General features: G+C 42.6%; 1 protein-coding gene across 1 annotated transcript in view; it reads left to right on the top strand.

Moving 5' to 3' along the window:
* Positions 1–10859, top strand: part of PCGF3 (polycomb group ring finger 3) — a 101293-nt gene extending 90434 nt beyond the window's left edge. The window contains exon 9 of the mRNA XM_044682231.1: positions 10608–10859. Coding sequence (XP_044538166.1) covers positions 10608–10844 — 237 coding nt within the window. The 3' untranslated portion in view covers positions 10845–10859. The remainder of the gene's footprint in view (positions 1–10607) is intronic.
* The last annotated feature ends 2684 nt before the right edge of the window (positions 10860–13543 follow it).

Raw genomic sequence — 13543 nt, 5'->3', positions numbered from 1 at the left:
AGGTGGGATTTTAAAGTGTGTACATCCAGCTACTTGGTTTTCCCCCCATGTTTTATTTCTTTTTTCTAATTGTAAGAATGACATTTTGCGATTAAAATGGTATGTGCGTGTGTGCACGTATGTGTGTATGTAGACACGCACATGTGAAAGAACTACCTGTTAGCAATATTTAAAAATAAATGATTGGGCAAGAAACCTTAAGGTGACGTGTGCACGCCTTCTGCAAGACTGGCCACCTGTCTGACATTGCTTTGTGCCATTGTTATGTCTGGTATCTTTGTGTACCATCTAACCTGGGAATATTTGTCTTACTGGTTGTGCAGTCGTATACACAATGCTACAACCTCTGGGGATAATGGGACCGTGTAAAATATCAGATTGTAGTATGATGGTGCTATTTTTTCCCGATAGGCATTGAGTCTTTGAAGCCGTAACTGGCTCTTGTCTTTGTAACAACATAATTAGTCTTTGGCAATTCATTGGACTTTTTTCTAATGGAAGATAAATATAATTGTATTTTACGGTAATTTGAAATTTGCCATTGAACTAAATGCTATATAGGATCAAGCCAACCAGTTTATACATCAACATATATGAATATTTGATAAATTTATATTTAAGATATTTTAAAAGAAACTTAATGCAGACAGCTAAACTGTATATTTTACAGGAAAAAAAATCCACATTTCTGTATTTCCTCAGGTAACAACATAGTTCCACCACCTCATAGGTGTGACCTTAACATAAATTAATGTATTTCTTTACTTTGATTTAAAGGAAATTGGGAGGCATGATTTATAAATCCTTCATCCAAATTACAGTTGGGTCTTTATATTTATAATTTTTTTTCCTATTCAATTAAATATCAAGTTTAGAGAGAAAACACCAACTAATTGGACATTAGATTGGCTTGGAATTTGAGTTTGTTTTGGTAAATTCTTATCTCTGTTGAAAAGAGTAAGATAAAAAAGTTGTGGGGAATTAACATTTTGTTTGTGCTATCATTACATTTAATTCCTTTATATATAAGCTTATGTTTGAAGAATGAGCTAAAGTTTGAATTTAGCTTAAAATGTATATAAAGCATTGGAGTAAATGAGTATCCCAGTCACTCTTAATTGGGCATAAGGAAAGCAATTTCTCAGATGAGACAGATTATTTAGAGTTAGAGGACAATAGACATTGCAACCACTTAGCCTTTAACATCATTGTGTGGCGAAAGAAAGACCTGAAATGATAATTGATAATCGCAGTATAGAGAAATGAGACTACAGATATTTTTGACTGTTTCATTTGAAAGTTTACATTTTTTTATGCTTTGTGTTGCTGTGTAATTTTTGTACTCTTGGTGGCTAGTATTTTGTCTAAAAATCTTTTTGGAATATTGCTTAATGTTTTGATTTTATGATAGTGAAGCTTGTATTCAGTGTTTTGCCAATTAATATTATATGCTTGTAATAAAAGCAAAAAAAAGCTCACTAAATTTCTGTCAGGCTGTAAGTTTATTATCCAAAATTTGTATAAGAGTATTACAAAAGTGATTTCCTAGTATAATTCAGTAGTAATATGAAAATGCTGTTAGCTGCTAATACAAACCATTAACAGAGCCCTGTTCATTTTAGTTCAACCAGTATTTACTATATCTTCCACATCCCTAAGATCACACATCTCAACCCTCTTGTTGGTCAGTACCTTCGCTGCTCATTCTTACCACTGACATTTGTAAAATGTCATCTTACATCTGAAACATCACTGAAATTGGCCAAATGTTTGTGCCAAATGCTTGGCAGAAACTGTACATAAAGCGACAAATGTTGTTCATCTGTTACATGGAGAGAAAAATAGAATTTGGATGCTTTGCTTGTCAGTTTATGTACACTACTGAAATACTTTCAAAAACAGGAATGGTAGCATTTCAAATTGCTCTTAGAGATTGATTAACTGATTAGAATGCAATATTCTGTCATCTGCACTGAACAAAGGAGAAAAAAACATAGGCCGGATCCTTAATTTTTAATAAGTAATATAGCAATCTGGTTTGGCAGAAAATTGTAAGACAGTGAAGTTAGAAGGAAGAGAGGATATAATGGCTAGTTATACCCTCTCAAGGGTTCAGGGCCATTAACTGTGGCTAAAAGTAAACTTAGCATCCAGTCATTTGGCTGATTTGGTAAATTCTTTGCTAGCTCTTAAGATTAGCAAGATTTATGTCTGGAACTCCATGTAAAAGAATTTGTTGCTCTCGGTAGGACATCATAGTAAGCTGCAAACAGATGTTATGCTGGGTGTGTTTCTTCGAAGTATCTGCATACATCAATGTAAAATTTTCAAAATTATATCACTTTTGCTGCTTTTCTTCATATTGGGAGATTCCAAAGAACTTATTTTCTGCTACTGAGTTGCTATCGTAAAATAAAATGGTTACCCCTGTGGTCTTAAAACCTTTAAGACATTTTGTTCCCCATCCCCTACATATATACATATATACACATAACATCAACTAAACATTAATGCTGACTGGTCTGTTGTTGTACATTTGTCTTCAATCACTCAAGTAGATGATAGTGGAAACAGATTGCCCTGAAAAGATTTTATTTTATTTTTCCCTTTGTTGCGAAAAGCTGAAAAAGATACAACTTCCAAATTTAGCATCATTCAGCAATATCGCATTCTTCCACCTCCCATATTTTTGAGGTTTTGCAGCCATCAAATTATTGTTCTCCCCTGAAGACCGGTGTGTTTTGGTGTGCAGAAAGCTTTTTGTTGGTCCAGCATAATTCTGTGTGTATTTGAGATGTTTAATTAGAGATATGAAATAGGACCCTATTTTAATAGTACATACCCACAAAATGTGACATCTACTTATGGTGAAAGCCTAATATAGCAGCCTCACATTGGTGTCAGTTCTGAACCCGTACACACCAACATTATAAGGGATTCATCTTTCTGTCTTTGTCTCTCCCTGTCTCTGACTCACTCCATACTCCTGCAGCTAAGATCCATGACAGTATTTGTTGAATCTTACAAGGTGATCTATTTTTGCTTGCTGATTCTCAAGAATTATTGAACTCTGTTTCATTGTCCTAAGACTAAAGTTAAGGATCAGTTTTACTGTTGAACTGTTTACATTGGACCGAGAACAGAAACATCAGTGTAGACATTTACACATCTGATTATCTGATTGGTGGACATTACTTACAACCTCCACACAACATACAAATATATATACTTATGCATGTGTCATGTATTAAAGTATAACTATGCCATACAAATCACGTAATTTCCCTTTGTTGCTGGGATGATCAGCTAAAATTCTTTTGCCTATGACCTACAAGCCATTTCCTCAGCAAAAAATAAAATAAAATGTACCTTTGATAATGCATATTTGTTAGCAGTTTTTTTCCATGTCTGTATGGCACGAGGTCTGCTCAGGTTTACAGTAGAAATGATATGCTATATATATACCTCACTTCAGGAAGGGATAAAGGCACCACCCTCAGCAATTGTTGTGATAGTGACCTTTGAAATACTTCTCTGGGGGTGGGGGGAAAGCAAATGTTTTATGAGTTTCATGTTTTGTATTGCTTTGTGTATAATATATAATGTAGCAACTTAATTGTTTCAGGCTTTAATTTGGACACAAAATAAATTCTTTGATCATTGCATTTTATTTCTGATTTTTATGCTGGTTATAAGTTAAAAAATCTGAATTTGATTTTGGTGTCAAATCATTGAATACTTTTCCTATTAAAATTGTGAGTGAGCAGCAATTTTTCTTTAGGAAGAATTGCTTTCTTAATAAGATAGAAAAGAGTCAACCTTATATTGAGGGGAAGAAACTATGTACTGTGGAAAATTTATATTGACTTTTTAATGGGAAGAGATCTTTTCAGAGATCTTGGGCAGCACAAAATTCTAATAACTAAATTCAACTATTGAGCATATTTCCTGTGTGTGACTATGTGGAGCATTGGGGAATTTGCTTTCAATTTTCCAAAGGCATTTATTAGGTACTAAGCACTAGAGGACTACAAAAGACATTTATTTTATCATTCTTTAAGGAAGATGTACCACAAGGTAGATATAACAGCTCTGGAGAATTTGATTATCTGGGAATAGACAGAAAGGCAAACGAAAGAGCCTCTTGCCCCAAGGACCTTACAGTCTAGTGAAGGAGATGACCTGACCACCAAAGAGACTAGAATTATAATAATACAAGTTAAAATGTGAGATATTTAAAGGAGAGAAGCAAAAGTGGTTTTTTTGAGGGCAGAAGCAGAGATCAGTTCCAATGGGGAAGATCAATTTCATGGAGAACATTGGAGGAATTCTAGATAGAGACAGAAAAGTGCAGGCTGAAAAAGGGATAGGGTGGGAGATGATCACAGGAAAGGTACTGAGGGAAGAGGCAAATTTAGGAAACAAAAAATGAGTGAATAATCCAAGTTACATCCCGTGTGGATTGTTTATTAGAAAGGCTAACTGGGGCCCACTGAATGTCAGACTAACGTCAGGAGTTTTGACTTTTATCACGTAGGCAGTTGGGGAAAATGTCATTAGAGCTCTTCAGAAGGAAGATTACTTTGACCTCAAAGATAGGTTATGGATCTCAAGTGAATAGCTATCTGCATCATTTCCTGTCTTTATGGTTATGAGGACTAAGGAAATTGGTAGTCCTAGCCTATACTGCTATTCTTTTAGCCTCTCAGGAAAATGAAATGTGTCAAAGAAGGTGCATTTAGGGTGCCATATTGGATTTAATTAAAAGCAAAGGCTTCTTGCCAATTTCTAGACATGTTTGGTATTTTGATAGATTTTTAGAGGAGAAATCAGTCTTCAGTATTTTAAATATCCTCTGTTTATCACTATCAGTAAACAAGTAGAAAGTCTGACAAGACCATGGAAATAATTGCATATAATGGGTGTCTAGTAAATGTTTCAATTGAATTAAATAATGCTAACTCCTCCCAGTATTGTAGCACATTGCAGTTTCCAGAGCATTTTCTTTTGAATTTTCACAGTGAGATTGATGAAGAAACCAATTGGTAATGATTTAATATTAGTTGGCAAGTTTAATTTAGTTATGAATTTTCCATATTAAAATTTTTTTATCCAGATATTATTCTTAGGTTTACAGCATTTTAAATAACTTCTATTTTTTATTTCAGAGAGTATTCTATCAGTCTTCTCAATTGGAAAAATAATGATTTTTCCACCAACTTAAAATGAGTTAGAAAAGAAATCAGAGAACTGAATCTGTTACTGGACATGGGATCGTTGTTCTTAATCATACTAAGAGACCCATTGCTGTTTTCCCACAAAGAGTGGATGGAAGCAATTGTCTTCTAAGCAAGACCTAATTAGGAAGTCTCCATTTTAACTATTGCCTAATTCCTAAACTCTGATATTTTCTTTTGAATAATGAGAAACCAAGAGAAGTGGTATTGAAATGACGGACTATTTTAAACTTTTGTTTTCATCTCTAACATGGGTATAAGCCTTAAGAGCCATTGTTAATCGACAAGCATTAAGCACCTACTGTGTGCCAAGCCACAAAAAAGTAAAGCGATTCCTGTTCTCAAAGCCCTTCAGTCTACCAAGGGAGAAATACACATATAGAAGGGTGTATGGAATAAATACAAAATAAATAATGAGGAAGGAGTGTGCAAGTAGCTGCAGGGGAATAAGGGAAGGCTCTGTGTAGAAAAGGTGGTGCTTGAACTACATCTTGAAGAAAGGAGATTCAGTGAGGCCAAGGCAAGAAGGGACTGCATGGGGAACACCTGCTCAGAGGGCCAGAGATGAAGAGCCATGTGGAGTTTATATTTGATCTTAGTTACCAGAGAGCCACTGAGATTTATTGAGTAGGGAGGTGACGTGGTGAGCACAGCAGCTTAGGAAAATCACCTTGTGTAGGGAGCAGATTGGAGTGGTAAGAACTGGGACAAGAAAGCCAACTAGTAGTTATTGCAGTAGCCTAGGCAAGAGGTGTTGAAGGTCTGAATGAAGATGGTGACTGAATAGAGAGAATGGATGCAGGAGATTTTGTAGGGGCAGAAACAGCAGGGTTTGGCAACCAATTGGCTATGTGCAGGAAGGGATAGTCAGGAGTTAAAGGAGTTTAGGTAGGAATCTTGGAGACTGGCAGAATGGTGGTGCTTCAACAGAAATAGGGAGATTGAGGGGGGTGGATATGGGGAGTACATAATTAGTTCTATTTTGAGCGTGTCGGAAATGTCTCTAGAGCATCTCTTGAAATATCCTGTAGGCAATTAGTGTTTCAGGACTGAAGTTCATGAGGGACACTGGGGCCAGTATATAAATCTGTGTGTTGTCTGCATAGTGGAAGCTGATGAAGTTATCAAAGGGATAGAGAGAGGAGAAGGCTCAGGACAAAGGGGTCTGATGTGGATTTCATTTAAGAATCATTTCTAGCATCATTTGGTGTCTTTACTCTAGAGCAGTGATTCCCAAAGTGGGCACCACTGCCCCCTGGTGGGTGCTGCAGCAATCCAGGGGAGGCGGTGATGGCCACAGGTGTATTTATCTTTCTTATTAATTGCTATTAAAATTTTTAAAAATTAATTTCTAGGGGGCTAAGTAATATTTTTTCTGGAAAGGGGGCAGTAGGCCAAAAAAGTTTGGGAACCACTGATCTAGATCATGAAATCTGCCAGAATAATTTCAAAGTTGAGCAGCTTAAGAAATCTTCTAGTCATTTTGTTTGTCTCCAATTAGATGGTTGGTCTCCTTGGCATTCCTTGTTGCTTATGAAGTATAGTGGCAAACATAAACGTAAACATGAGCCCCTGCGAACTTCAGGAGGAGAAGGATAAAGCTCCAGACTGTTCTAGATCACTACCTATCTAGTAAGCAGGCCAGATTATGTTTTTGAACCTCAGTTTCTTTATGTCACATGAGTTTCAACTAAATCATATCTAAAATTTCCTTCTAGCTCACAAAATTCACAAAAATTACATAATTCTCAATGGTGCCTAGTATTTGAGTATAAATTCTCTTGTATTTTTTCCTATTTATGTGCTAGTTAAGTAATTTTTATATTCAGGACACTTTGAGGCTACTGAAATAGTCCCTGCCTTCAGAGATCTTACTTTCTATGTAAGTCCTTTTCTCAGAACTTGGGATGAAACCCAGTCTAGGCTCTCAGGCTATAGACGAGAAGTCTTAAGGAGTCATACCAGGGTAACCCCAAACCAGCTACAGTGCAGGGAGGGAGGAATTGGTAAAGGGGCAAGGTGAGTATGCAATTGATGGAATTGCTTTTAGGCAATGCCTGGGCCCTTGCTAACTAAAAGTCTCTAATGTTTTTGCACAGAACACCCAAGAGATAGAGGACAAAGAGGAACAAAGAAGTAGGTCAGCAGATAGATGGAATTTGTCTCTGCTATGTTCAGTATTAACACTGTGTCTGGCACATGGAAGGTACTTAATAAATGGTTTATTGACTACGTCCCAGTCTGTAGTTTGTGTGGGAAAACATTGACAAAGACACTGACTGAGTAGAAATGGTAAACTCCATTTGGCTGATCACCAGCATTATTTCTCATGTCCAGACTTGGATTTGGGCCATTGCTGAGCTGTTGATTCAAGGCTCTGCCTATGAAATCTATTCTATTTCCTAAGTAGCCTTCAATGAAAAATGTCTGTCTTCTCATAATAAACTCAAAGGTTTGCAAAGTGTTTTGTATACATGAGCTCTGGATCCTCACTTTGACCCAATGAGGTAGGCGATTCAGGTGCTGTCATCCTCATTTGCAGACGAGGAGACAGGTTAAGTGACTTGCCTGTGGTCACACAGCTAGTAAATGTTGCCCCTGGCATTTTAACCCAGACATTTTTCCTGCCAGAGTTGTGGACCCAGTGCCTTCAGTGAGCAGCATTTTGGGTTTAAAAATGATTTCCTGAAAGAGTTTGTCAACACCCAACTATAAAACGTAACCCTCCCTACTTCAGTCTCTTTTGTAATTGGGGTGCAGCCTGGGCATATTTGCATTTAACCTTTTGAATGCAGCATTTATCAAGTCCTTTTTAATGGTCATCCAAGGATAAAATGTGGCATAGGGCTTGCTTTCAAGAAACTTACAGAATATTTTGGAGTCGAAGGGCATGACTTTAAATCTCTGTTCTGCCATTTGCCACCTCTGTGACTTGGTAGTCAAGTCCCTTAACCTATGGGGCCTCTGTTTCTGGATCTTACGGAAAAGGATGGGTAGGCTGTGGGTTCATTTGAATTAAATGACCTTTAAGATTCCTTCCAGACTATGAGGCTGGTCTAAAATGGGAAGAGGGCATTTACAGAAGCGTGATAGGAGGCAGGACAACGGAGAAATCCAGGTAAAAGGTTCTGAAAAATTGAGAAAAGTAAATAACACTTCTGGTTTAAGTAGGGAGGGAGGAAGTTGAGACAAATTAGGCCTTTCAGGAAGAGAGGGATTGATTTCAACAGAGCTGAAGGCTGTTCTAGGTAGAGAGAATGGTAAGAGCAAAAACCCAGAGATAGGATAGAGGCAGGTGGAGAGTGGAGAAGAGTTATGTTTGGCTGTATGGAAAGTAGGTGAATGGGAAAAATTTCTTAATGAGGTGGGAATTCTGATATGGAAACTCCCTTCACTGATCCTTGAAATCATCCCCTTATTGTATCTTGCATCCTTCGAGAGTTGGGAGAGTACTAGCAAATGAAGCGGTTCAGAATTGGCTTTTGGTAGGAAGCAGCCCTGGAGCCTAGCCTTGAAGGAAGCCAGAGATTCTAGGAGGTGGGAGTGCGGAAGGAGTGCATTCCAGGCATGGGGGATAGCCTGTGCCAGGACACAGAGATGGGACCTGCAATGGCCAGTGTAGGGAGCATGGAGGGAGTGGTAGAGTTTGGCTAGATCATGGATTGCATGAACTTCCCAGAGCAGGAGTTGTGGGGCTGCCTCACTTGATCCTTCACCTTATGAAAGCCTCAGCTCTGGCAAGGTTAGTTCTCTCATGGTAACTGCTGATTTGTTTATGAGCTTTTTGTCTACAAAGTGCTTTCCATATTTTGTAATTAGCAGCCAGATAGGTCATCGTCATGACAATGCACACCCCATACTGCATAGATAACAGTTCCCCTTCTTGTCCTGCAGAACTCTGATTTAACAAAATCAGGCAAAAGATATACAATGCTTAGTTACAGAATTGACCTCACAGGGATCACAGCTTTTCCTCGTCTTTCCTCTTCGTGGATTTTCCAAATACTCTGCTCCAGAAAATCCTCATAGAGACTGGCCCCTGCAGCTATTTAACAAATTCAAGAAATAGCATTTGGAAATGTGGGCATTTTTGGAAAGAACTTCAGTTTACTTTCAAAAGTTGTATTTGAGGCCCATTTGCATGTGTTTTCATTTGTTTTTCTGGCCTACAGCTAGTGCTTCAAAGAATATCGGACAAATCTCTTGGGGTCACAGGCTCCCCCACCCCTCCCTGGGCACAGGCCTGAATCCCATGGCCTCTGACTACCAGAACCCCAAGAGGATAGAAAGGGGTTCAAAAAGGATGGATTTCCCATTGATATGGTGAAAAGGAGTTACCACCACCCAGTCCTTTGGCGTATTCTGGGCCCCAAAATTTTTGGTAGTTTTCAGTTCAGCCTGCTGCATAAGACTTTTTTTTTTTATCCTAGGTGCAAAAAGATGCAAAAACATACATAGAAAGCCACTGTATTTGTACAATTTAGCCATATCATTTGGGAAATGACCCTGAAAAAATGAATGTAATTAAGTACTAGCTCGTTTAGATGCCCAAACAACTCTCCACGTATGTAACCAGATTTCCCAAAGTGGAGCGTAAGCTCCCTGGGCACAGGCACCATATCCTCTACGTCTTTGTATTCCCAGCATCTACAAAGTGCCTTTACAAAGCTGGCGAGGCACTCAATAAAGGCTTGTTCATTTAACCAGTGAGGTCTCGCCTAACTCTCCTTTTTGTCACCGTGATTAGTTCTGCAACCATAAAATAAGGCCTCGTTTGGGAACACCAACTCACAAGCCTGGGCTTTCCTTACTTTTATGAGTGGGAAAGGCTTGATTGGGCAGCCGCTCATTCCCGGCCTCCCCGAACCACTGCCATGCCTCCCTCCCTGTGTTAGCAGCCTAGCTTTTGTATGCACCACGAGGCTCTCTCGGAGGAGGCTACGGAGCCGGGGAATGGATCAAATAGCATTCTCTACGAGTGTGTTACTCTTCATTTTAATACTCTCAGGCATTCTTCAGAATTAAAGGCTCTGAGCAGCAAATTGCCTACAGAGGAATTGGTTTGGCTGTAATCTAAGCCAAGGAAAAGAACTCAAATCCAGCCAGTCCCAAGGCTGTCACTGCACATCCTAGCTCCAGGTTGCCCAGGCTTAGTAGGATATCCTGGATTTCTCATCTTCCCGTCATCCCCTCAGATGCCGCCCTCATCAGTGAGGAATTGTGAACAGGTGGGATTAACGAGTATTAATGTAAAGCCGAGTGACTTATGTGGTACGCTAAGCTGCCCTGGTTCTTCCCTGGCCCCTTGCCCTTCCTCTTGCCCTAGATGAGGGGAAGATGCTTTGAACATATGTCTGTTCCACCCCGCAGGGTGCTCCTGCCTTGGCCTTGCTGCTGAATTTGGGATTGGCCACCATGAACTCTGAGGATGCTGAAACCCAAAGAGGTCCTGCTATCACTGTGCTGACAGGCCACAAGGACCAGAGTGGAATCAAGCACCAGGGACGGGCACAAGCTAAGGCCAACAGCAAGAGTCAAAAGCACGCTCATGCGGTGATGGAGCAGAAGCTGGGAGCCCAGGCATGGGCAGGATCCCAGACTGTGTAGGGAGCAGGGCCGGCAGCTCGCCGTGGCTGGAACGCGCCGTCCACCCCCTCCTCACGGACTCTCGCTACTCGTGGGCCGGAGAGTATCGTATCTCGGGCAGAAAGCCGGGCACCGGGCGGCCTGCCGGACAGCCATCGGTCCAAGGCCACCGACTCCCCCTAGGCCAAGTCCAATTTTCTCCATCCCCTCCGCAGTACAGAGGCCGAGGGGCCCTCCACGAAGCCCTGCTCCCGGGGGCGCAGAAGACAGCCCTTCTCCCCTGGAGCCCAGCCAGGGTCTACGAGACAGGGAGCGAGGGCCTGGGCCGCCAGACACTGGGGTGGGCTTCCTCTCAACCAAATCCCATAAATACTTAGAGGCCCAATGCAGTTCCACTCGACAGACTCTCCTTAGACGCCCACCGCACCGCACTAGCTCCTGGGGATACAGATGCAGAAAACAGGCAGTTCCCGGTGCCCAGAGTCTCGCCCCGGGGTCCCTGGCCCGCCGGGCTTAGCTCCACTCTGGGCTGTCCCGACCAGGTTAGACGTCCCTCCCGGGGCGCCCTTCACACACACATGACACACACATACACACTCCCCTAAGCCCCGGTTCTGTCATGCCTTCTAGGGGGAAGCGCGAAGGCTGTTTGGCCTCCCGTCCCTGGCTGCCATCATCATTCCATGTGTAGTGGGGCAACAAGGAGCATCTTCACCCCAACCCTGAACACTTCCAAACAAAGTGGCCTAGAGAAGGACCCATAAAAGAAGCTCCCAGAGCTCCTGAGACCCCAGAACCTCCTACTGACCGTCTCAGACAGCAGGAGAACCCGAAGAGCTTAGATCCAGGGCCAGAGGAGACGGCAGGCTTCTCACCCCTCCCCGTCTCCCCATCCCGCACTAGACCTCCCAGTTCTGTCTCGGTGCCTCTGAGCTGGAGGTTGGGCCCAACCGGGGTTCTGGTTTATTCACCCAGATTCTTAAAGAACACTGGCTCCCTTTCCCCCTTTTCCCCCTGGAGAGCTGGAATTCCCTGCCCTTTCCAGCCCCTCCTGCCCCCAGGACAGGGCTGGGGTGCTACGGGATTGGGGAATCTGGAAGAAGAGATAGTTGCCCTCAGGGTGTGCTCAGAATAGTAATTTATATGCTTAAATATTCTGCATTCGTGGTGGGTGTTGTGTGAGAGATGGGATTCTCCCTCTACTACCGGGCCTTGGAAATGAATTGCCTGCCTTGGCCCAAGGCCACTGATCCACTGAGCTGAATCAAACTCAGCCCAATCTAATTCCCTCCATCCCACCCAGGATGAGGCTTGCCACCCCTGCTGACCAGCCCCACAGCAGCTAGGAAATGATTGAAGGCCACAAAGGCACAGAGAAAATAATTGTGGGTTCAAGGATCAGTCCTGATAGTGGCCAAGTGACCATTGGTAAGTCACTTTACATCTGTAAAAGGGGAGGCCCATCATCCGTACCCTCCTTGCCTCTCCTCCCGCCAGGGATTTTGGGGAAAGCGCTTTGTAAGCCATAAAACACGAGGTAGATGTTCTTGGGCTTTGCCAGCAGGAACAGCTCGGCAGGAGTCAGAAGTGGGGACAGGTTGGCTTTTCTCGGCCCCTTGGGTGGGAAGGGCAGAGTCTGTAGGTTCCAGAGAGGAGCTAACAAGTGCCTGTCACTACCTGCGTGACCTCAGGCCAACGAACTCTCCCAGGCCTCCGTTTTCTCTTTTATAGGACAGGGAGTTGAATTCAGTGACCTCGAGGGCCCTTCCACCTCTAGAGCTTGGATCCTACAGAATAAATGCTGTGGCTCACCTTGTCCTTTGTCTGTAACAGGGTCAGACCCGTAGCACTTCCTCGATCCTTGGGTAGATGGCCGAGCGTTCACAGTGAACCACGCTTGGGCTAAAGGTACTGATGAGTCTGACGAGGGCGTCCTTCTTAGACCAGTGGCTGGAGGAAGGACCCCAGGGATGGAGGAGAAAGAAGCAGCAGAGACAGGCTGCACTCCCATAGTGTGCCCTGACGTGGGCTCAGTGCGCGCGCACACACACACACACACACACACACACACACACACGGATGCACAACACAGGAGTCCAGGCTTACACCCTCGTGATGCACTTGGATGGAAGCCCAGGGTACACACCAACAACATAGGGGCCCAGGGAACACACCAGAGACCCAGGGACAAAAGCCTGGCACGTGCCAGGGACACAGGGACACAGCACCTTCCCAGGGATATTCGACAGTGATGCACGGGTACCAAATGGCCGTGTCTATGCACCAGGCATACAGTCAAACTACCAAAGGGTGCATGAAAAAAAAAAAAAAGCTAAGAACCTTCGATCTGGTTCAACTCACTCTTTTATAGGTGAAAAACAGCTGAAGGAGGCCAGAGAAACAAAGTTAATGACCTAGGGTCCCCCCAGCCAGTGAGGGACAGAGCTGGGGAGGGACTCTTGTCCCAACTTCCCAGAGTCCAGGGTTCTCTCCCTTGTGCCAAGGAGAGCGAGTGACAAAACACGGACTCTACTGTTCTGAGGTGTGATGATGCTTAGGGAGAGTCGCTCAATTTGGCAGCCCCAGAAACTTGCTGGCCTCCCCGTGGGGGACATTCACTTCCCTGGGCCTAGCCTCAGTTTCCTCTTTTGTGGAATAGGGTTAATCCCTGACCTTCCTGCCTGGCAGGATTTGAGGCAGCCAGCACCGTCTAAGCGATG

This window comes from Gracilinanus agilis, chromosome 6 (genome assembly GCF_016433145.1).
Source record: "Gracilinanus agilis isolate LMUSP501 chromosome 6, AgileGrace, whole genome shotgun sequence".
Lineage (NCBI taxonomy): Eukaryota > Metazoa > Chordata > Mammalia > Didelphimorphia > Didelphidae > Gracilinanus > Gracilinanus agilis.
The sequence above is the reverse complement of the archived record's forward strand: the minus strand, read 5'-3'. Positions and strand labels throughout refer to the sequence as shown.